At 38.1% G+C, this 22,636-nt stretch overlaps 1 protein-coding gene across 1 annotated transcript in view; it reads right to left on the bottom strand.

Annotated features, from left to right (window-relative positions):
- Positions 1-4,606: 4,606 nt before the first annotated feature.
- The window catches only part of LOC137502797 (putative inorganic phosphate cotransporter), a 95,324-nt gene continuing 77,294 nt past the window's right edge, over positions 4,607-22,636 (bottom strand). Inside the window, exons 10-11 of the mRNA XM_068229773.1 lie at positions 10,924-11,044; positions 4,607-5,563 (exon numbers count right to left, since the gene is read on the bottom strand). Of these exons, the coding sequence (XP_068085874.1) occupies positions 5,433-5,563; positions 10,924-11,044 (252 nt within the window). The 3' untranslated portion in view covers positions 4,607-5,432. The remainder of the gene's footprint in view (positions 5,564-10,923; positions 11,045-22,636) is intronic.

Below are 22,636 nucleotides of genomic sequence, written 5' to 3'. Positions count from 1 at the left end.
TATAATAATGACCAGGTGGACAAATAAATTACAATAATTATATTATAGTAAATGTCAATACAGAATCACAATGACATTTATTATGTGTAATAACTATACCTGGGATTGTAGGCTCTAAAAAAAATAGTTTTAGGCGCCTAAAATAGGCTTTTAAAACAAGTAAATAGGCTTTTAAAAGAGAAAACAGGCATTTAAAATATGTTTTAAAAATGTGTGGATAGGCAGGAAATAGAGTTTAAAATATTACAATATACACTTAAACTGTAACGTGATAATTTTTTACTTTAACTAACGTGGTATCCCTATTCTTAACCGAAATAACTGCAAAATTAAGATATAATAAAAAAAGACATTTATCAAAAACAATATAAAAAGTAATGTGACAAAAAAAGTTATGGATTATATGATATACCATTATCAGTACTGATCTAAAACCTTAATACTAAAATCACTGTACACAATTACAGCACTGTAGGCATCCAATAACGGCATAAACGCGAATGGAGTATGTGTTTATTATTTGTGAGGAACATTCCTACAGTACTTTCATTCGTAGTTTGCTTTACAGTACATAACAATAATCTTCTCCAAATTTTCCACAGCCAGGCTGTGTCTTTTGTCTGTTAAAATCATTTTGAAAGCAGAAAAAGTGCGCTCCACACTCACAGATATTAGAGGGGCATAGGAAAATTTATCTACATTTTTCAATTCAATTTCACTTGGTAAGTCTACCTTTTCCCCATCCATTACCTGATGTACCCTTTTCAGCACTGAATAACCTGAGTTCTTCTGCAGTACACTAGACCACTTGTCTCTTATTTTGTCCCCTACCTTGCCCCTAGCACTTTGTATGTTATTCTCAGCTTCCTCAATTACAGAAAATTGCTGTTTGAGACTGTTTCCTTTTTCCTCCATTTTTGTAATGGTGACTGGAAGAAATGAAAAATTTGCCTGAATATACGCAATGTCTCTCTGAACACTGGAACAATCATTTAACAGCTCTTTGACAGACGACACATATGCAGAGTTGTCCGTTAAAGGCAAATTGTCTATCACAGTCTTGATTTCCTCAAGATGTTCTGCATAATACAGGGCAGCTTCCATCCAGGAGCCCCAACGGGTGATGATTGGCTTTGGTGGAAGGGGAATAGAGGGGAGTTTCTCTCGAAAGATGGCTATTCTTGATGGAGCCTTACAGAACACTTTCTTCATTGTTGAAATGAGAGTATTTACTGCAGGAAACTCGGCCCTAACTGTTTCTGCGAGTCTATGCAAGGCATGGGCCATGCAAGTAACATGAATTAAAGAAGGATAGAAAGTTTTGAGGAGAGGTGCAGTGGCAATCATGTAGGAAGCAGCATCGGAGACAAGGAGAAGGACTTTAGAATCATCAACACTCCCAGGATACAACAATTGCAACCCCTTGTTGATGAAGTATGCAATGCTTTGACTATTGACTTTCTCAAGCTGTTTAGAGCAAAGAAGGTGAGCAGTAGATGCCTGATTGGGTTCCAGTTTTCCTACTATAAGGTTAGCAATGTACCTGCCCACAGAGTCGGTGGTTTCGTCCACACACAACCATATGCAAGACTCCCCAATATCCTTCCTGATTGACAAAATGACCTCATTGTAACAAATATCTAAGTAGTTCTTCTTTAATGTAGATGCTGATGGGATGTGCTGCTTGGTGTATTTCTATAAAAAATCTCTGAAAACCGGATTATGCACAGCACTCCAGGGGATATTTGCTGCAACTAGGGCTCTACACATATCAGCATAGAAACCATTATGGGTTGTAGGAGATATAGTTTGTGTGAGCAGAGTCTGTCTAATGTTACTTTTCATGGCTGCTTTTGCTTTGTGACTGGCAGTATCTGCATGCTGCTGAAGGTGGCATTTTTTCTCATGTGAAATCTAAAACACAATAAAGTGATGTCAATTAGAGACTAAGATGAGAAATAGAAAAGGTGAGCTATTGAATAAAATTTGTAATTTTGTACTATTTAAATTAAGCCATTATTACTCTAAAGTTAATTAAGAACAAGAACACTACAGTCCCCGAAGGGCCTTGGCTTTCAATAACGGTTGCTGCCCAGCTCATGGCCTGCAGATAATGGGTGGAGTGTGGTCAGCACGATACAGTCCTCAGCCGTATTGCCTTGCCTCCGTGACCCCTGCCCACTGTAGCTTCTCAATTGTCCTCACGATGCTGGGTCAACACCGTTCCAGACCTCATAGATTTCTAAATTGCTGCCGATACTAGAAATCGAACCCAGGTCGTCTGGACTAGGTCTCTACAATTAATTAGAGGAGCCAATATCAAAACCTTAGTTTTAGATTAATATGAAATTTACGATATGTGCACATACCTGTTTATTGCAGTACTGGCAGAAAATAATCTTGCCATCAAAAGTCATCCCTGGAAATTGTACAAGCCATTGTTGTATAAGTGCACTCTTAGATGATTTTGTTTTAGGCATGATGAACTATATTCACTTAAACAAATGTTCTTTCACTGGAGACTTGACACAGAATGTCCCTTCTTACTACCTGCTCCTTGTTCTTCCTAGATAAACTACCCCCCCCCCCCCCTCACCCCGTCACTCGACACAGTACGTCCTTTACTACCTGCTCGTTGTTCTTCTGAGCTAATCCTCCACCTCCACTCAGAATTCCTTTGGTGACAGTTGTCTGGGAAGAGCACATTTCTGTGAAAAACCCACCCTCTCCTGTTCTGCTTGTTCCAGGATGTCCATTGTGTGATTGTAAAAATTATAGAAGTTGAATTTTATTTTAAATGTAGAAAATAGGCATTTTTAGGCACTAAAATAGTAAAATAGGCTCTAAAGGTCCAAATAGGCATTTTAGGGCACTATAAAACTCTGTTAATGTAAGGTATTCATCATGAAACGTCAACATATTTAAAAAAAATCATGTTATTTCGTAAGGAACGAAGTAGGCATTTGCCTTAAAATCCCAGGTCTAGTAATAACCAATGAATATAGAGAGAACACTGATCTAGATTTGCATGTCAAAGTCTTTCAGCCACTGTACCCACAAGGTCTTTTCATGTGTGGTCTGGAACTCTGCTCTACAGTCATATCCTGGTGAGTGTTCTCCTTGGAAGCTCAATACCAGCTGGAGCAAAGAGGGTGGGCCACTCAGGAATTGTCTCCATTCCACAGGATCTATCAGCAATGATCCATAATTGGCAGTATTCTTTTTCTTTCCTAGTCTGTCAGTTTCCACAGCTAACCATATCGACCTCTGCTGAGAATACAGTTGGATGTCACCCCTTCACTCTGTCAGAGCCCTGAGCCCTCCACTTGTTCCATAGAGAACTCCATCGCTCTCTGGCAGACTCGGTAGCGGTTTGTGTGGTTCTCTGTGTCGTGACCGGTAGAATGACTTTTGTCTTGAAGGGGCCAAGCCTACCAAGAGCTGGTTGTCCCTCCCTAGTTATGTCCTCTTCAACATTTTCGAGCACTTGATTGCCAGTTGTAACACGCGTATTCTTTGGGGTGTGGGTTTTACCATATTGGGCCAAATATAAGACTACCATGAAGATATTTATGAGAAAAATTAAATATTGAATGTGATTACAACATGTTCAAGCTCTTCTATAACTAATTTAATAAGTCCTAAAGTAAATCTAGGAACAAAAGTGTTATTCTGATAAAAAATTTATTAATGTAATCTGTTGCTAGGTACTGCATCATTTGTTTACCACACCCCAGGATTGTCTTAAATTCAGTTACCAGAACTTTTAAATCCTTGCCAACTCCAGTGCATTTGCTGTAACAACTTCACGACTTATTGTTTTCCTGCACAAATCTTGCCTATAAATCCTGTCTTTGATTCTCTAAATACTTTTTGTAATGTGCCAGAATTCTTAAATATTTCCTCATATTTCTGCCGTTGATGTTGCACTCGGAACAACTAATAATTTTTTTTGCAGTCAGTATTTGGTTGAAGACTCTCTTTGCCACGACTGGAATAGTAACCAAAACGGAATGATGCCAATCCAAGCAACAAGAAATCACAAGCCACAAATTAGAAAAGGTTGTGAAAGCTCGAGAAATTTCGGTTGATTTTGTGACCTTGAGCTCATCTGCAACACACATGGTGAACTACTACTGCAGAAGTCGGTACTTCTGAGGAATGATGCAAACAGACTTCACTAATACGAGTCTTTATAATGTTAGGCGATAAGTACATTTTAACATAAAAAGATAGTCTTATATTTGGGCCAATACAATAACGCCCGACTTAACTTGGGTGATACTGATATGTTCCCTGAAATTCTCGGTACACGCCATTGTCTGGGCACATCCTGTCAACTTAGTTACTATAGCATGGAGCTTGCTATCATACTGGCTAGTGTGGAAATGTTGACACTGCCATACCATAGGAGTTAATGTAGCATGAAGAGAGATTTTAGATAATTCTCAGTCACATGTTTTGGTAGTCTGCGAAGGTGCATCAACGTAGCAGTTTTTCTGACTGTAAATTGACTACAAATACACCACAAGACTAAAACAAGGAAGATTATGATCACATAGACATATAAAAGACGGGAGCTAGAACTAGAATCTCAAAAACTAATGGGTATTCACAATGAAACTTTTAATATCAAACTTACATTAGCGTGATTGAACCATTCACATGGAAAACAGAAACACAGGTATTAACCAATGACAAATGAATAGTTGATTTAAAATTCATTAATTGAAGAGTACTGCGTTTTGATTGGTGCTCGATTATGTTGCAGCAGACGATTGGAGCTTACAAGCCTGTATGTTTAGTCTATGACTACACTTAAACTGTTTGTAAGTTTCTGTGATTATGTTATATTTTCCATGTGAATGAGTTTAAATGCTGGTATTTCATGGCCTCAGCTACTGTACAGTATTTTAATTTGATGCCATTTAGGCTGCCTGCATGCATTCCGTGTTACTCTGCTAGATGGCTGTTTTAATTTTGTTGGTGGAACACCAAATGTTTCACCAGAGATCTTTTACAGGCCAACATCATACGACATGAAGTGCCAAATGGAACTTTGTTGCCCTTCAAAAATCCATCCACCTTTGCCGCCTGTAATCTTGGAATCCGTAGACAGACACTACCAGTGACCCACAGAGGGAGCTAAGCAAGAGATATGGAGAGTATCACGCGACATTAAGGGTTCAAATGACCTGCATACCATTAAGCAGCAGCTCCAAGGACAATGATTGCCACGTTCCCTCAGTGATGTTTGTAAATACTGAATTGTTCCAGACTTTGACCTGCCACAACAAAGTCATTGGTCATTTATGCCAAAATGTCTTAGGACATGAACAGACACCAGCATGTGCTAAACACTGCTGAATAACTCAATGACTTAATATGCAGCACAAGAGGGTTTGACTCGACGTTGCAGGAGGAGCCACTAATCAGAAGATCTCTGCTGATATCTTCCTTTCCCATTTTCTTGGTGTAATAGCAATATCCCTCTCGTAAGCTTCGTTAATGTATGAAATGTTTCCAATTGTTCCTTTTTCTTCATTCTCCGTAGATTTGACATCTGTAACAGAAAATCATTAGATTTAGAACAGAACATGTGGAGCATGACAAACACAATGTTAACCTTCTATCAGCAAGTTAGTACTATTTAGGAGGATTAATTCTATTATGGCAAACCACATCACAAATGTTAAGGAATTAGATCCAGTTAAGAAATGTTGGCAAATCTAAGACACTGAATGCAAGTTGAACTTTTTATGTCACCAAACAAACATGAAAAATAACTCATGTAATAGAACTGTGAAACAGTTTGATCAAATATGGTGAGAATGGGGACAGGAAGATAGTGTAGATGGCAGAGGAAGGAGCTAGAAGGGGCTGGATGTTGGTGTGGTTCAAAGCAGAAGTAATTTTTCTGTGAAAGCTGTCCAAGGAACGTAGGACTCCATCCCAGCAAGTGCTTCTGGAAAGTACCATATGGTGAGAATATGTCATTATGAGTGTTGTTTACTGATTGGCAATATAACATTTTTCTTTTACAGATTTACATTCAAAGTGTTAATTGTAGAAAATAAATATCAGTGTATTTTTTTCCCAAATTCAACTGATTTTAATTTAAACCTGCAAGGGATGTGAGTGGGTATATAATTGGACTCCAAAGGGTACAAATGTGATTGATTTTATGGAGACCAGGATGATATGCAATTTGTTTGGTTGGGGAGTCTGGGGACATTATGATTATTTAACTACAGGTCTCCTGTAACTCTCAGACAGGTATCTTGGCACTGGATATGCAAAACACTGCGCGCTTCCACAAAACTAACTGTGAAACTATTGGCCTCTTCTATAAGTTGCTTGTTAAGACATTAGTCCCCTTTATCATGTTCTAACTGTACATAGAGGTGGTGACATCATGATGTGTGCTGTTCATGGCATTCGCATTAGCCGCCTGCATACATAATGGTATAGATAGTTATGCCTGTCAGTGTTCAGTCTGCACGCCTCTGTGAATTTACTAAACACCTCGACGATTTTCTGTTTGTAACTAGCTCTGTGGCCATTACAAACTCAGTCCTCCAGCCATTATCGTCTTGATCTCCATCTACTTCTCTTACTCTCCATGACCAAGTCCATTATTCTGCTAGGTAACCCACCACCAAAGCTGATTTAAGCGTACGACTTCATCCATAGAGTTCATTCCTAACTTAGCTTTTTTTTTTTGCTATTTGCTTTACGTTGCACTGACACAGATAGAAAGCGGCCATGGCCTTAATTAAGGTACAGCCCCAGCATTTGTCTGGTGTGAAAATGGGAAACCACGGAAAACCATCTTCGGGGCTGCCAACAGTGGGGTTCGAACCCACCATCTCCCGATTACTGGATACCGGCCACACTTAAGCGACTGCAGCTATCGAGCTCGGTAACTTAGTTTTTATCTCCTTGTTCCAAATACCCTCCTGCCTTTGTTCCTACCTGTTTAATAAAATAGTGGTCATTCTTACAGCGATGAGAGTCTTCACTGTGATGGTTGTATTCTTGCAGATGCGAGTTAGCATTGCTGTAAAGTTTGCCACCACTCCGATGCATGTGGAGATTTCAGATTCAAACTCACCAGTGTTAATGACGACTGACTTGGGTCTTTGAATGTTAATTTCAAGTCCATGCACTCTCCCCCAGTCTTCTAGTCTCTGTTTGCCTTTGTCTATTATCAGTGTGACATGAGCGTTTTATAGATTGTTAATACCAACTGCAATGCCATCGGACCTCATGCTGTAGATGTCGAAAGGAGGGCCTCAGTTAGCAGCAGCTGAGAATATGCACCTGTGGATACCTTCATTGACACCCTATAGTCGCAGCCATCAAATTACACTGTTGCCAAGGTTATGTAGCAACTGGCAAACAAAAGCCTAATTCAATACATTATTTTGGAGCGTGAGGCAGTTTGTTCTCTCCCACACTCTTGATGTTACCTCCTAAAATGCTGCAAAAGAAATTGTACCTCAACCTTCAAGAAAGACGGCTGATTTCAGCGGTATAATTATTTTCCACATAAACCAATTAAAATAGTTATTAAGATGAAAAACTTGAACAAGTAAATTTAAATCTGTAAAATTCTGTATTGAAATTTTCAGTAAGCGTCCACGTTTCTATTTCTTAGGCCAATAAAATGTTGTCTGCGAAAAAATGTAGAAAATTGTCTAACTTTTTTTACCTGGATCATGTATCTATGCATCTTTTAGTTTTCCTGGAAAATAGCCCAAAAAGTGGCCATATACTAGATGTCGTTCGGGTCACGCGCGCCAGTGCAGGACACGGGTCACCGTAAGTACTTTTGGATTACGCATTAATCAGTATCAGTTTTATTAAAATATTTTAATTTGTATATGGTTCACAATATAACTTTAAGTAATTGAATACTATATATCGGACTGTGTAGTATAGAAAAGAGAACTATCTACTTTAAAGAATAGGCTACATGGACCTGGCGCAGACTGTCTTTCTCTGGACAGCACTGCACAGTTAGCGCTGCCAGTCTGTGCTTAATTGTAAGCGACTCTCGACCATCTGTCGCTTTGCCGTTCCCATATCTGACAACAATGCAGTTTTTCTCACCCATCTAATTCAGTGGCCGCAGGTTTATACACAGATTAGCCCCAGTTTATTGAGGAATATATACATATTTCAAGGTAAGAAAACCAATTTGAAGACTTAGTCTTGAGTAAAGTGAAGAAAGCAGTTTGGGTGGTTGCATTGTTCTATAACAATATAATGTTTTATGTATGTGCATGAAATTTGGACACACAGATTCACTATGAAAATCATGCCGCATTTTGTCACTCGTCCTCGCTGTAACGGTCACTCACCTAATTACGGCTGCTGTCAACATGAACTCCACTTGTCTTTCTCTACTCGCTGCTATTAACACTCATCTAACCGGCGTTGTACTCTTGCTGCTGTCTCGCCTTGCGTCCTTCCTGCTGGACAGCTCACCTGCTGCGTCACTGTCTGATGCTTCTCGATGTTTTGTGTGCTTCTTTCTCAAACTTTCTGTGGTGGTATAAATACCTGGCGCACTCACTCGGTCTTCATTCCAGCGCTGATACCGAGTGGGGTTATTCACGATGATTGTTTCATTCTAAGCTGTGGTTTGAGGAAGTAGAAAGAATACACTGTCATCATTGTTCTTCTTATTCCTTCCACTGACCTCTCATTGGTCCCAGACTGTCAATGAACCTTACTACGTCATTGCTTGTCCTCTACAAATATTGAAGCAAGTTTTTTTCCCTGTACACTCCTAATTCGTAACATCGCATGACAGTAATGTAGATGCAAGCTAACTCCTTTTGAATATGCTGGAAGCTCCAAAGCAGCTGCCCTGATTTGAGCCTGCCAACTATCTCGCTATACAACGTCGAGGCCTCTGCCTAACCGTTGAACTGAAAATTACAAGGAACTTTAACTCAGTACTTGAGTTTTAAAAATAATTTTTGAATTTAGTTCACCTGGCGAGCATGATCGTTAAAGCAACAAGTCTGTGTGGTCTGACACTGTGGTTAACCGGTTTGAGTCCTATTCGTGGAAAACAAAAATGCTCTCATCAGAATGTTGATCGGTAGGGTAAGAGAGATGACAATAATCACTGCTAAAAGCCTGGCTTCTATGTCAAACCACTCTGCAGTGCTTATATGATGCCACTGATGGTGATTCTTTCATTGGATGGGGACTTCAAGCCTTGAGTGGACAGGGGTAGGCTGTGAACCAACACCGGGTTAGACAACATTGAAAATCTGTTCATTGGTTATTGCACAATTGTAACACGATACTTAGGGTGGCGTGCACCATCTTAGAGTAAATTACTCTGGAAGTAGCATTTACTGAAGAAGTCCATGCTACAGAAGTAAATTGCTACGGCAGTTATTTACTCCGGAAGTAACATCGCAGAGTTTAAGTACAATGTATTCTTTTAATTACTACTATAGAAGTAGCGTTCGTTACTGGTGGAGTGTAGTGTTTGGGTGTTTTCTTTAAATAAATCTAAGTAGATAAGGTTATGTGTGCTAGGAAATGGGGGAAAAACATAAGTGAAAAAGATAAATGCTTGTTAGGCTAGTAAAGATAATGATCTATGCAAATAATAGGCCTCTCGAGTGTAAGAAATACAACATAAAGATTCTGGATAAGAAAAGAAATTCATGGAAAGCCGTGACAGAAGAATTCAATGCTTCGAGTGACAGAAAACACAGTGAAAAACAAGTTAAAATTCCACAGAAGGACTCAAAAGTAAAGCCTAAAGAAAATCAAAAGTAATGGACACACAGGAAAAATTAAAACTGACAGTATTTTCTTCATACAGATTGCCTACATCCACAGTGAAATTGTTTCCCATTTTCACACCAGGCAGATGCTGAGTCTGTACATTAATTAAGGCCACTTCCTTCCTACTCCTAGGCCATTCCTACCCTATCATCGCCATAAGACTTATCTGTGTCAGTGCGACGTTAAGCAAATTGTAAAATATATATAAAAATACCCCTTCCGATTTCTGGAAAGTTCACTGTTGTCACCGCGAGGGGGGGAGTTGGAATATGCGTGCAGTCAATTGCATCCACGATGTGTAGGAACCTGCCAATGTGAAGAATTTCCATTTATTTTCCGAACAGTCATCATCATTTGCAGGCGTACCTCCCTCTTAACCTCACTAGTGTTTTAACCATGCGATGAAAGTATGGCCGACAGTCCTGTGGTAAACGTTAATTAGATCACCGGCAACTAACTGAAATATTCTGGTACGAAACACTCGTAGGGCAACAACAATTCAAATTTGGGAGATACAACAAAATTAAAACAGGAATTCAGCTGTAAGTGATCTCCAAGTAGATTTAGAAGGAAAGTAAAGGGTTCTTTCCTAAGACCAAACGTTCCTTAAACTCTCTCCGTGTACACATCATACTGCTCTCGCCTTTCATGCACTGTATGCACTATTACATTTCCCGTTGTTTTCTGCATCACGATCGTCAATATAATCTAAATAAACACGTTTGAAATGTCTTCCTCTCGTATATGACATGATATTATCATTAGTCAACAAGTCTAAACCTATCTTACTCCATGCACGCCATGAGAGTAAATTCTAACCTATATTTTTGCGTTGTTTACTTCTTTAGTAATGTACTACAAGATGGTGCTCTTCAACATTTTACTCTTGTAGTAATTTAGTCTAAAATACTTTGGAAGTAATTTACTGTCGTATGGAAGTCGCCGAACGCTGACTTCAAGAGTATTTTACTACGGAAGTAGAACTTAGTCTTAGTAGGTGCACACCACCCTTAGAGGAACAATGATTTGTGCGATTATGATCTGAAGAATCAGCACCTCCCATATTTGTGGGTTCCTTATGGAATTATATATAAGGATATTTACCTTCCTGTGGAGTGTTCCAAGGTTGCTCCTTGTCAGTGCACAGCAGCAGGTAGAGGACGTACGTCCCAAGACCAATGGCAGAGGAAATGTAGAACATGATATTCCACTGGTGACGGTTTTGCTTTAGAAAAGAAGAATTCTCTGTGAAAAAATCTTGTTTTGTGATTTTGCAAGAGGGTTATAGGGCTGGAAAGATACAGCTCAAGAAGAATCATTAGACACCTCTCAGTTGCCTGTTAGGTGACTAATGTTTATAACAAGAAAATAGAATGACACTTTACAATTTGTATTATTCTAAATGTAAAGTCATCTGGTGAGAATATCTCATACTGCATGCATTATTACATACCTTTTATCAGAAATGACTCTCTGAGGTAAAACTGTACAGGGTCAGTAAAAAATGTATAGCTTGATAAATCCTCATTATAAGAAACTATGTCTTTCTGGCTTTATTCTCCAGGCCTCTGTGAATTAACTAAGCACTTCCTCAACCTCTGCTTCTCTTGCCCTTCATGGCCAAGTCCATTATTCTCCTAGTCAACCTTTGTATTAGCCAATTTAATGTTGAGGGTAATAGTTCTTAAAAATATTAACTCCTCTCGAAAATTCTTAAGAGATAAATTAATGAATGTTGTTCTGCTTCAAGAAACGCATACTGTACTGCAGATGAAAGCCAGCAACATTCCAGAGGAAAAATCTCAGTACATATTTGTGTTGGTGCAGTGTACCATTGTGTGTATGTTCTAAATGAAGTGAAAAACTGCAGACTTGTCAATGTTTCTGCTGATGACAGTATATAGGTGGGTCACCAATATCAGAATTACAAACATCTATAAACCACCATTAGTTCCTTAGCCTACCTCAGTTTTGAACTGCAATCTATGCAGAGGAACTTAAACAGTCACCATGCACCTTGTTGAATGGACAGATCAACACAATGTACATCTAGTTTTCAATGCTAAGGAAAATGGGACTTTCAAATCTGTAGTTTGGAAAAGAAATTACAATCCAGATCTCTGCTTCGTAAGAGAAGATGACAATGGAGATCTGCTCTCTGCAATAAAAAGAGTTCTGCCAGACTTCCTCACACCCATCACAGACCAACCCTTCTAGAAACTGGTATGTAGATTCCTCTAGTAGCATCCCTAGGTGGAACTTTGCTAAGGCTGACTGGGAATCGTTCTCCACTGAAGTACACAATGTCATCAGAAGGATTCCACGAGTAAGTTCCAACTACAAAAGGTTTCTTGGTGCAATTCTTTCAACAGCAAAAACAGCACATTCCAATAGGCTATGAAAAAGAATGTGTTTCAGCATGGAGTCCTGAAACAGAAACACTTTATAAGGAATTCCTTGAGAGTGGGAGTCCAGAAGCATGCTCAAAAACACTTCTGAGTCTAGATTGGTCCAGAAGGAAGAAATGGAATAAAACAATGGAAAATATGTACTTCAGCACTCCAGTCGAAAAGCATGGAGTCTTTTACGCAAACTTGGATTGAGTGCTCCAGCAGTACACGAACAACCTGCAGGTACTGCTAATCAACTTGCCTCTCACATTATGTCTGTTTCAAGGGTATCAGCTGATAAACATCATGCAAAAGTAATCAAAGACAATATAAAACAGTTAAAGACAACAGCTCCAATTGCTTTATCATTTACCAATGCACACGTTTATATTGCCATAAAAGACCTCAAGGCAGGTAAAGCTACTGGCTGCAACAGTACAGCTCCAGAGTTTTTACTCCACCGTGGGAAGAACACTAGAGTTGGCTGGCATGGTTTTCCATTGACATCCTCATCACAGGTAAACTTCCATCTGAATTTGAGAAAGCCAAGGTTATTGCCTTCCTGAAACCAGGAAAGCTCAGTAACAGGCCAGAAAGCTACCACCATGTTGCAATGTTAAGTGTATGTTACGAACTTCTGGAAAGACTCTGTGTAACAGAATTGGACCTAAAATTTTTGAACAAGTCCCCGTGGCTTCAGACCTTAGTGTAGCTGCACTGACCAAGTTTTTGCCCTGACTACGTATACTGAAGGAAAAAGGCTTAAAAATCTCTACAGTATTTGTGGACTTCACATCTGCATACAATACTATGGAAGCAATGACTAATCTCTAACCTTCTTCACACAGTTCAGTGCAGAACAATTGTCAGTCTTGTAAATAACATGCTAAGTAACAGAATAGTCCAAGTTGTGCTTGACAATGACATCAGCCGACCAAGAAAACTGGTAAATAGCTTTTCACAACGTTCAGTTCTTACTCCCCTTTTATTCACCTTGTATACATCAACTTGCCTAAAATAGAAGCACCGGGCGAGTTGGCCGTGCGCGTTGAGGCGCGCGGCTGTGAGCTTGCATCCGGGAGATAGTAGGTTCGAATTCCACTATTGGCAGCCCTGGAGATGGTTTTCCGTGGTTTCCCATTTTCACACCAGGGAAATGCTGGGGCTGTACCTTAATTAAGGCCATGACCGCTTCCTTCCAACTCCTTGGCCTTTCCCATCCCATCGTCGCCATAAGACCTATCTGTGTCGGAGCGACGTAAAGCCCCTAGCAAAAAAAAAAGAAGCACAGAAGTTTATGTATATGTTGACCTTGCTTTGGCAACTATACACAAGTTGATAGAACAAAATGAAAAGTACCTATCAGATGACCTCTCCTGTCTAGGCAACTAGTTCTTCAAGTCTACCACAGAACTATTTAAAATAGTTTTCCTTGAGTCTGTCTTGTCAATACACCTTATAATGATAGAAAACTATTTATTTTTTACCATACATGTTTCGGGAAAATCATCCACTCCCTTCATCAGTGATGTCAGTTCAAAGAATAAAACAATACACCACTATTTTTTGTTTTTTACAATTTAAATGAGTATTGTGTCCTAATTCACCATATCAATGAATAAAGAAACTAATGAAATATTATGAAAATGATCATTACATAACATTTTGTTGAATTGAATGAGAATCTATATATATAAAATAAGAGTTTTGTCTGTACATTGCTCAGAATTTGAAAAGAATGGTATTTCTGTATTGGTCATGTCCACAGTAACAAGAAAATGCATTTTCTACTTTTCCGTAATTTCTGTCTGTCTGTCTGTCTGTCTGTCTGTCTGTCTGTATGCATGTATGTATGTATGTATGTATGTATGTATGTATGTATGTATGTATGTATGTACACGCATCACGAGAAAACGGCTGAAGAGAATTTAATGAAAATCGGAATGTAAAGTCGGGTGATAATCCGCTACAATCTAGGCTATAAATTATTTTAATCATGCTGAGTGAAATGGTAGTTTAGGGGAAGGCCTGAAATTTAATTCTCAAATATTTATGTTATTAGTTGTCATGTCTTAATAAAAATCGCTAGACAAAGATGGGAAATAAGTCGCTACAATATAGGCTATACACACTGAGAAAAATGGTAGTTCAGGCGAAGGCCTAAAATTTAATAGTCAAATATTTATTTGATTAGTGGTCGTATCTTCACGAAATTTGGTATGCGAAGTCGGGGAATAGGTCGCTATAATCTAGGCTATCAATAATGTTATTCGCACTGAGTGAAATGGTAGTTTAGGGGAAGGTCTGAAATGTAATCTATATATAAAATAAGAGTTTTGTCTGTACATTGCTCAGAATTTCAAAAAGATGGTATTTATGTATCATTCGTGCCCACAGTAACACAGAAATGCACTTTTTACTTTTCCGTAATTCCTGTCTGTTTGTCTGTCTGTACACGCATCACGAGAAAACGACTGAAGAGAATTTAATCAAAATCGGTATAGAAAGTCGGGTAGTTAGTCGCTATAACCTAGGCTATAAATAATTTTACTCACGCTGAGTGAAATGGTAGTTTAGGGGAAGGCCTACAGTGGAATTCTCAAATACTTACGTTATTAGTGGTCCTATCTCAACGAAAATCGGTATGCAAAGTCGGCCTATAATCTAGGTCGTAATTTATTCATACTGAATGAAATGATAGTTTAGGGGTAGGAATAAAATTTAATTCCCAAATAATTATGTTATTAGTGGTCGTATCGATAAATACTACAGAAGTTTTGTAGTATTCTACTTCCGATTATTTATGTCTTATACATTGTTATCATACCGGCTATGATAAGAGATATTCAAGAATTTGGATTTTTGTTACTAAGTCCTTATCAGCGCCAAGTCACGATAAACTGGGTAAAGAGGATTTAATGAAAATCGGTATGTAAAGTCGGAGAATAAGTAACTACAGTCTTCGCTATAAATAATTTTATAAGACGCCCTAATATCATAGAGTCTAAAGAAAACTAAATGCAAAGAACTATAATGTAGAAAGCTCATAAAATTGATCAACAATAACATTACATTGACCATTGTTTGTTGTGATGTGCTTTGTCTTCTGTTGCCACTCATCTTCGATAGATGTTGTCCGGCGCCATGGCTATATGGTTAGTGTGCTGGCCTTTGGCCACAGGGGTCCTGGGTTCGATTCCCGGCAGGGTTGGGAATTTTAACCATCATTGGTTAATTTCTCTGGCACGGGGGCTGGGTATATGTATCGTCTTCATCATCATTTCATCCTCATCACCATGCGCAGGTCGCCTATGGGTGTCAAGTCAAAAGACGTGCACCTGGCGAACCGAACATGTCCTCGGACACCCCCGGCACTAAAAGCCATACGCCATTTCATTTCCGATAGATAGGATTACTGCTGCATACCGAGTACTTTTTTTTAACATTTGCCTTACGTTGCAGCAACACAGTTAGGTCTTATGATGATGATGCAATAGGAAAGGGCTATGAGTGTGAAGGAAGTGGCCTTGGCCTTAATTAAGATACAGCCCCAGCATTTCCCTGGTGTGAAAATGGGAATCCATGGAATAACATCTTCAGGGCTGCCGATAGTGGGGTTCGAATCCACTATCTCCCGGATGCAAGTTCACAGCTACGCGCCAGTAACCACACGGCCAACTCGCCCAGTTGTACAAGTGCAGCAGTCTGCCTAAATACTGGCGGGAAGTAGCTGGGGAGTTAGATAACTTTCTTCTTTAGCATGCCATTCCTCTGTTTCATAAATTTTCCGATACTACTGGTACATAACACACTGGTTCATCATAGCATTCGAGCTATTCAATCTCTACTCTGAGGCACTGATTGGAATGAGTAGTGTGCATATTTAACGGAATAATGGCAGAGAAGTGTTCACGGCTGTCTGCGGATTGGTCATTCCAGCTCTGGAACTTTGAATTGTTAGATCGACACCGTAGTACTGTTCGTTAAAAGTGAGAAAATGTGTAGTTTTTCATTTGATCGAGTATTTTATGCGATAACATTGCTTTTAATCACTACATTCCTACTGACGTTTTTGTAATGACCTATGTTGGCTTCAGTTAGGAAAACCACAAAGTCAGTCTTTCTGAGAATTCCGTAGCGAAGCATGGGTACATCAGCTAGTACCCATATAAATTTAAGATTTTCAAGTTTTTCTTTTCTTCTTCTTTTTGTTCCTTAAATTATCAAATTCTAGTTTATACAATGGATAATCTTCTGTACTTCTCTCATTTAAACTTGATTCAAAATCATTTTTTTGTGCAAGATAAATTTCTAACCTTTCCAAAACATTCATGAATTTTCCCTTTTTGGCTGAATGTATTAATTCCATGTCATTAGAAATGTCTGTAAATGTATGATTCTTTTCAACCATAAGTTCTCCCATCTTTTATGTTTGACTGCATTAACATGTTCTTTGTAAACGATACATAGGACAGTCTGGAAGAAGTTTGGCTATAAGGTACAAAGACAAGGCAGACTCAAGTAAAACTATTTTAAATAGTTCTGTGTTAGATTCATACAAGTCAATACAGGATCAAAGATAATGCCTATTATGGTTAAGTTTATCAATAGTTCTGCAAGTGTCGAGTGAAACCTCACTTATCCAAAACAGAGACAGCGTGTTGCCATTTGAACAACCGACTTACAAATAAGAACTTAAAAGTACACTTTAATGGCAACAGCACATAGTGACTAAATGCCCTCAACGTTTGTTTCCTGGAGTTATAAACAACTTTTTGTTGGCTCCTCCATCTGCACTTCAGTGGACTGAGCAATCCACATTTAAATTCTAATACAGTAGTTTGTTTTTATTACCCTATACTTTCAACATTTTATTTCATGTGTAATGCCATACGTTAAATAAATAAATAATTTAAATTCGCCTCTCACAACCCCACCACCAAAGTTGGTTCATACGCACAGCTTCATCGTGTTCATTCCTAACTAAGGCTTTATCTCCTCATATCGAGTAACCTCCTGCCATTGATGCTTGTACCAGCCATCATTCTCATTACTTCCCACTTATGAATAAGATGTCCTAAGTCCACCTAATTCACTTGTTTCTTACAGAATATTGTTGATCGCCACTCTTTTCAACAGTATTAAGAGACTTGAGGTTATTCTGTACAGAGTAATAAATGTTACAAGATTGTGAGCAACTGCAAAATGACCTTGATAATGTTGTGAGATGGACATTAGGGGCAATGGTAACATTTTGACCAAAGCAATCAAGATCCTGATCTGTATCTTTTAAGCATGAGAGTATGGCTGATGATGCTCATACAATGAGCGAAACATGTCCCGTCAAATTAATGCAACAAGATATAAATCTTAACTTTTAAGAACCCAACTGTATTGAATAGGTTGATCTCAATAAACTTTTGTAACATTTTAAAACTAATGTACATTTGAATACGGACCAATCATGAAATTTATAACATGTAATGTCAAAGCCAACCAGGCTCATTATAACTTAAACAAATACCTCAACCTAAAGGTAAGGATCTGTAAAATAGGTAAAGATATAGCTTATTTTAAAAAATGTCTAAGACTAAAGTTGGTCCCTAGATTTTTGAGACATGTTCAGAGATAAGGCTTATCTACATCTAATTTAACCAAAACTCAAAATAGAACCAATGAAATCTGGCTTAAGGACAAAATCAAAACATTCTATAGAAAAAAGTCGCTTTTAAATTTATAGTTATACAAGATACACTTATCAGTATATCAACATGTATCCCCAATAGAATGGAGTTCGTTTCAGTTACATGTAGATTACAAATTAAATGATACCCTAAGTAGGAAACAAACGACTTTGGACAATAAGCTTGCTTACTTAAAAGAAACTCAACTGCAATTACCCAAAAAGAACGTAGAAAAAATAAAAAGCATCTCACCTTTTAACAACTCACCAGCCGTAGTCAGCACAACAAATACAAACTTCTCAGAAAAAGAAATTGACCTGTTAAGCAAAGGCTTAAAACATAATTGGCCAAGCAAACGAAAAGAAAATTATGTGATCAACACTATAGCAGAGATTGAGTCCAATATTTCCAAACTACCTTTATAATTACAGAACGATACCACATACGAAATAAAAAGGAAATTACCAACTGTGACCAAGGAATTAACTAAAACTTCTGATTCCAATCACGCAAATCTAATTAAAAAATTAAAAACCAAAATTAATGTCAACAACATCATAGTAACTAAAGCAGACAAAGGAGGGACCACCATATTATTAGACAGGATCGATATATATCACAAAAACAGAAAGCTTTTTCACACATGGGACGTTTTAAATAGTTAATAAAGACCCTACTACTAGAATTCAATGAAATTTGAAAACACTAATAAAGAATTCAACTTTTTTTACCCAATGAACAAGAGCAGCGAAAGCTATTCAATACGAACCCTAACATCCCCACAGTGAGAGCTTTACCTAAGCTACACAAGAAAGACACACCCATGCATCCCATAATTAATTGCAGAAATAGCTTGGCTTATAAGACTTCAAAATACATTCACCATTTTCTCAAAAGACACTATAGTTTTAACAACAAATCCCCTTTAAAGAACTCAGTTGATTTTTGTGATATTTTAAAGAAATTGACCCTACTTCCTAACCACATTATGTGCTCCTATGATATTACAAACATGTATTCTAACGTGCCGACAAAAGAAACAGTAAGAATTATTAAGGACAACCTTTCCAGACATATTAATCTTAGCACTCTGGAAATAGATGAATTTATCAAGATTCTGAACTTTGTATTAAAGAACAATTATTTCACTTTCAACGGCAAAATTTATCACCAAGACCTTTGTCAGGCATCTCGGCTGACATATACATGGAAACACCCTCGATCAAAACATTAAGTTAATAATAAGAAGAATTTTGTGTGACTATTTCTAGCCGAGTGCAGCCCTTGTAAGGCAGACCCTCCGATGAGGGTGGGTGGCATCTGGCATGTGTAGGTAACTGCATGTTATAGTGGTGGGGGATAGAAAACATTAAGTTCACCAAGGAGGACGAGGTCAAAGGATCCATCAACTTTTTAGACATTACTGTAACATGCGATAAGAACACATTTGATTTCCAAATTTTCAGAGAACCTACCCACACCCCACTAACAGTTAAAAATTCATCATTACACCCTAACTCCCACAAACAGGCCACTTTCAACAGTTTAATTTACAGAGCCCTAAAAATCCCTTTATCACCTAAGAACCTAAAAACAGAAATCAATTATATTAAGAATTAAGCAAAATTCAACAGGTTCAAAACAGAAATAGTTAACCGAATAATTAACAAGTTCAAATACAAACTAGCAACAAACCTTGTCCCAGAAAAACCCAAAAAATCTAAGTTTGCCACTTTCACCTACAATAATCCAGGCATTTACCAAGTAACAAACCCCCTAAGAAAACAAAATATCAACATTGCCTTTAAGACAACAAACCCCAACCGTAACCTGTTTTTCAATCACAACATACTCAACTCAAACAGTAGCATCTACTCAAGTTCAGGCATATATACATGCACGCAATGTGAAATCCCGTACATTGGGCAAACAGGCCGTAGCTTCTTTACTAGATATCAGGAGCACTATAATGCCAATAGACACAACAAGTACTCAGCCATGAGTTCTCATATGAAAGATACAGGTCATCATTTTACAACTATCAAACAAGACCTTATAATAATTAAAATAGTGGGCAAAGGGAAATTACTGAATGACTTAGAAAATATTTACATATATCTAGATCAATACTACAACAAAAACTTAAATCTCAATTATCCAGTTGAAGTAAAAAATCCCTTATACAAAATTTTACCCAATTTATTACAATCTTTAAATTTAAATCTAAACAAAATTCTTAAGAATCTTAAACTAATCTCAAAAAAATTTCCCACCTTCCCCCTAAAGGTAACTCCCTCCGTGCCCGCCCCTACTAATCTTCCACAGCCAACAGTGCGTAAGCTTAACGCTCCGCCTATCTCCTGTCCTCCATCACCCCCCCGCCCCCTCCCTCAATTCCACACAGATACAATACAAGAAATGCAAATGTCACTTGTTCTGACACCACAAAGGCAACCAGTTCACACCACAAAAATCGAGAGGGTAAGTGAATGAATAGATAACATTTCTATCAAACACTGCCGTCTTTCCTCTAAACTTTAAATCTTTCTACTCTCTTTTCCTTACAGATTTTCACAAAAATTCCCTCAATTATTTCTATACATAAGCTACAGCCAACAACAAGCAAGAACTTTCCCATTTGACTATCAATACAAGAGAAAATAATCACTTTAGCTAGCAGAGACTTACACGGCAACACTCAGTTGTGAACCTTTCATTACTTCTTCAACAAAAATAAGAAGACTGTGGACTCACTTCACAAAATACGAGTTTAATGGTTCCAACAACTCTATCACACACACAGCGTCATATTATATGTTAACACTACGAGCTTCCCACAAGAAAGTCTCAATGTCATGTTAAATAATTAAACTACTTAAGGTTCATTTTAACCTTTTCTACAACTTCAAATTAGGTTGCCTTTAACTAGATTCCACTCTTACTTTGATACTGTAACCTAAGATCTCAACTTAAGCCTAGTTGACTATTTTTATAAAATGTTTTTAAATTATCAGTGTAAAATTGCACCAATATTATTAGTTTTTCTCGCAGACATTTTTAAACAAGTTTTAATTGTGTAAATTGTCATTTAAGAACTCGCAACAATTTCACATATTTTGATAATACTCACATTTCTCTATGTAACATTTTGACCAAAGTAATCAGGATCCTGATCTTTATCTTTTAAGCACGAGAGTACGGCTGATGATGCCCATACAATGGGTGAGACATGTCCCGTCAAATTAGTCTAACAAAATGTAAATCTTAACTTTTAAGAACCCGACTGTATTGAATGGGTTGATCTCAATAAACTTTTGTAACATTTTAAAACTAAGCGGTATGTTCCGAGCTGTCAGCGGAGAGATGGTGTGGAATGACATTAGTAGATGAATAAGTTTGACTGGTGTCTTTACAAGATAAAGATGAAGATGAAGATAAAGTTGGAATTCAAGAGGACAAATTGGTGCAAATACTAATTTATAGGAAGGGAGTTAGGGATTGAAATAACTTACCAAGGGAGATGTTCAATAAATTTCCAATTTCATTGCAATCTTTTAAGAAAAGGCTAGGAAAACAACAGATAGGAAATCTGCCACCTGGGCAACTGCCCTAAATGCAGATCAGTAGTGGTCGGTCGGTCGCACAGGTCTAGCCACAGCAAGTGTTCTTAAGAATCAATACTGGCAGGATGTGTCTGCACTATCAGATTGGAAATGGCCAACAGAAGGAACAACTGTGGAGCAATTCCAGATCTTGAGCATCTATTTCACTGTCCAAACTTGTAGAAACTCAAGACTTCATTACGGTCCATGATAAAGCTTTTATAGGGCATTTTCATCATTTGGGGATAGTTGGATATTTACATTGATGACAACTGCAAACTCACTGCACCTTGATTCAGTTTCACTTACTCTACTAGCATCCTAGGAGAATACATTTGGGTACTGATGTTCAGGCCTCTTCTATCATCACTTTCGGTGAAGCGTACTGAGAGGCCTGGACCCTGACAGACTTCTGAGATAAAGTATGGTAGGAAAGACAGATGAAGGAATGAGGATGTCAGGAAGGAAATCTGAGTAGAAAAGTTTTCCGACAGAATGAACAGAATAGTTTGGACGTAGAAGAGCGAAGAAGAACAAGGACTAGTGGTTGATAGCGAGACTGGCTGGAGCTGGATGATGATGGTCCACTTTCAAGTTAGAAGATATTTGGACAAGGCAGTAGATTGGAGCAGAAACTTGCCTGTGTGTTCTTGTGTTATGGAATATCTGGAGAAAATGCATATGCCACAGAACCTTACAAGATCATTGACGTTAGAAAATATAAAACAGATTTTATCTGTTCTCACTAATCATTTCCTCAGAACTGAAGATTGTGATTCTACAGAGACCACTCATCATTTCTGGTTCTGAGCCAGATGCAAAATCGTTGCGAAGGATGTCTCAGTCGATTGCTCTATTGTGTCAGATCACATCCACACCCTCTCCTCTCCATGTTGGACTCTGTGGTCAAAAAACTGGAGAATCATCTGTTTTTAGATGTTAAGCTCCTCCGGAGTAGAATTATTTGTGTGGTTATCTGCTCTACATCTACAGGAATGTGTGCAGTATGGTAAACTGACTGTATGCGCCAAGTGCTATGGGATGGAGATTGAAGGAGTGTATTGGTGTTACCTGCAATTGATCTATACTAGGTAATATTATAAAGAAATCAAGTTTGTTTGTATGTAGGAGCGTAACCTTG

This window comes from Anabrus simplex, chromosome 12, assembly GCF_040414725.1.
Source record: "Anabrus simplex isolate iqAnaSimp1 chromosome 12, ASM4041472v1, whole genome shotgun sequence".
In the NCBI taxonomy this organism is placed as follows: domain Eukaryota; kingdom Metazoa; phylum Arthropoda; class Insecta; order Orthoptera; family Tettigoniidae; genus Anabrus; species Anabrus simplex.
Note: the sequence above shows the minus strand (reverse complement) of the source record. Positions and strands in the feature narration are given on the sequence as shown.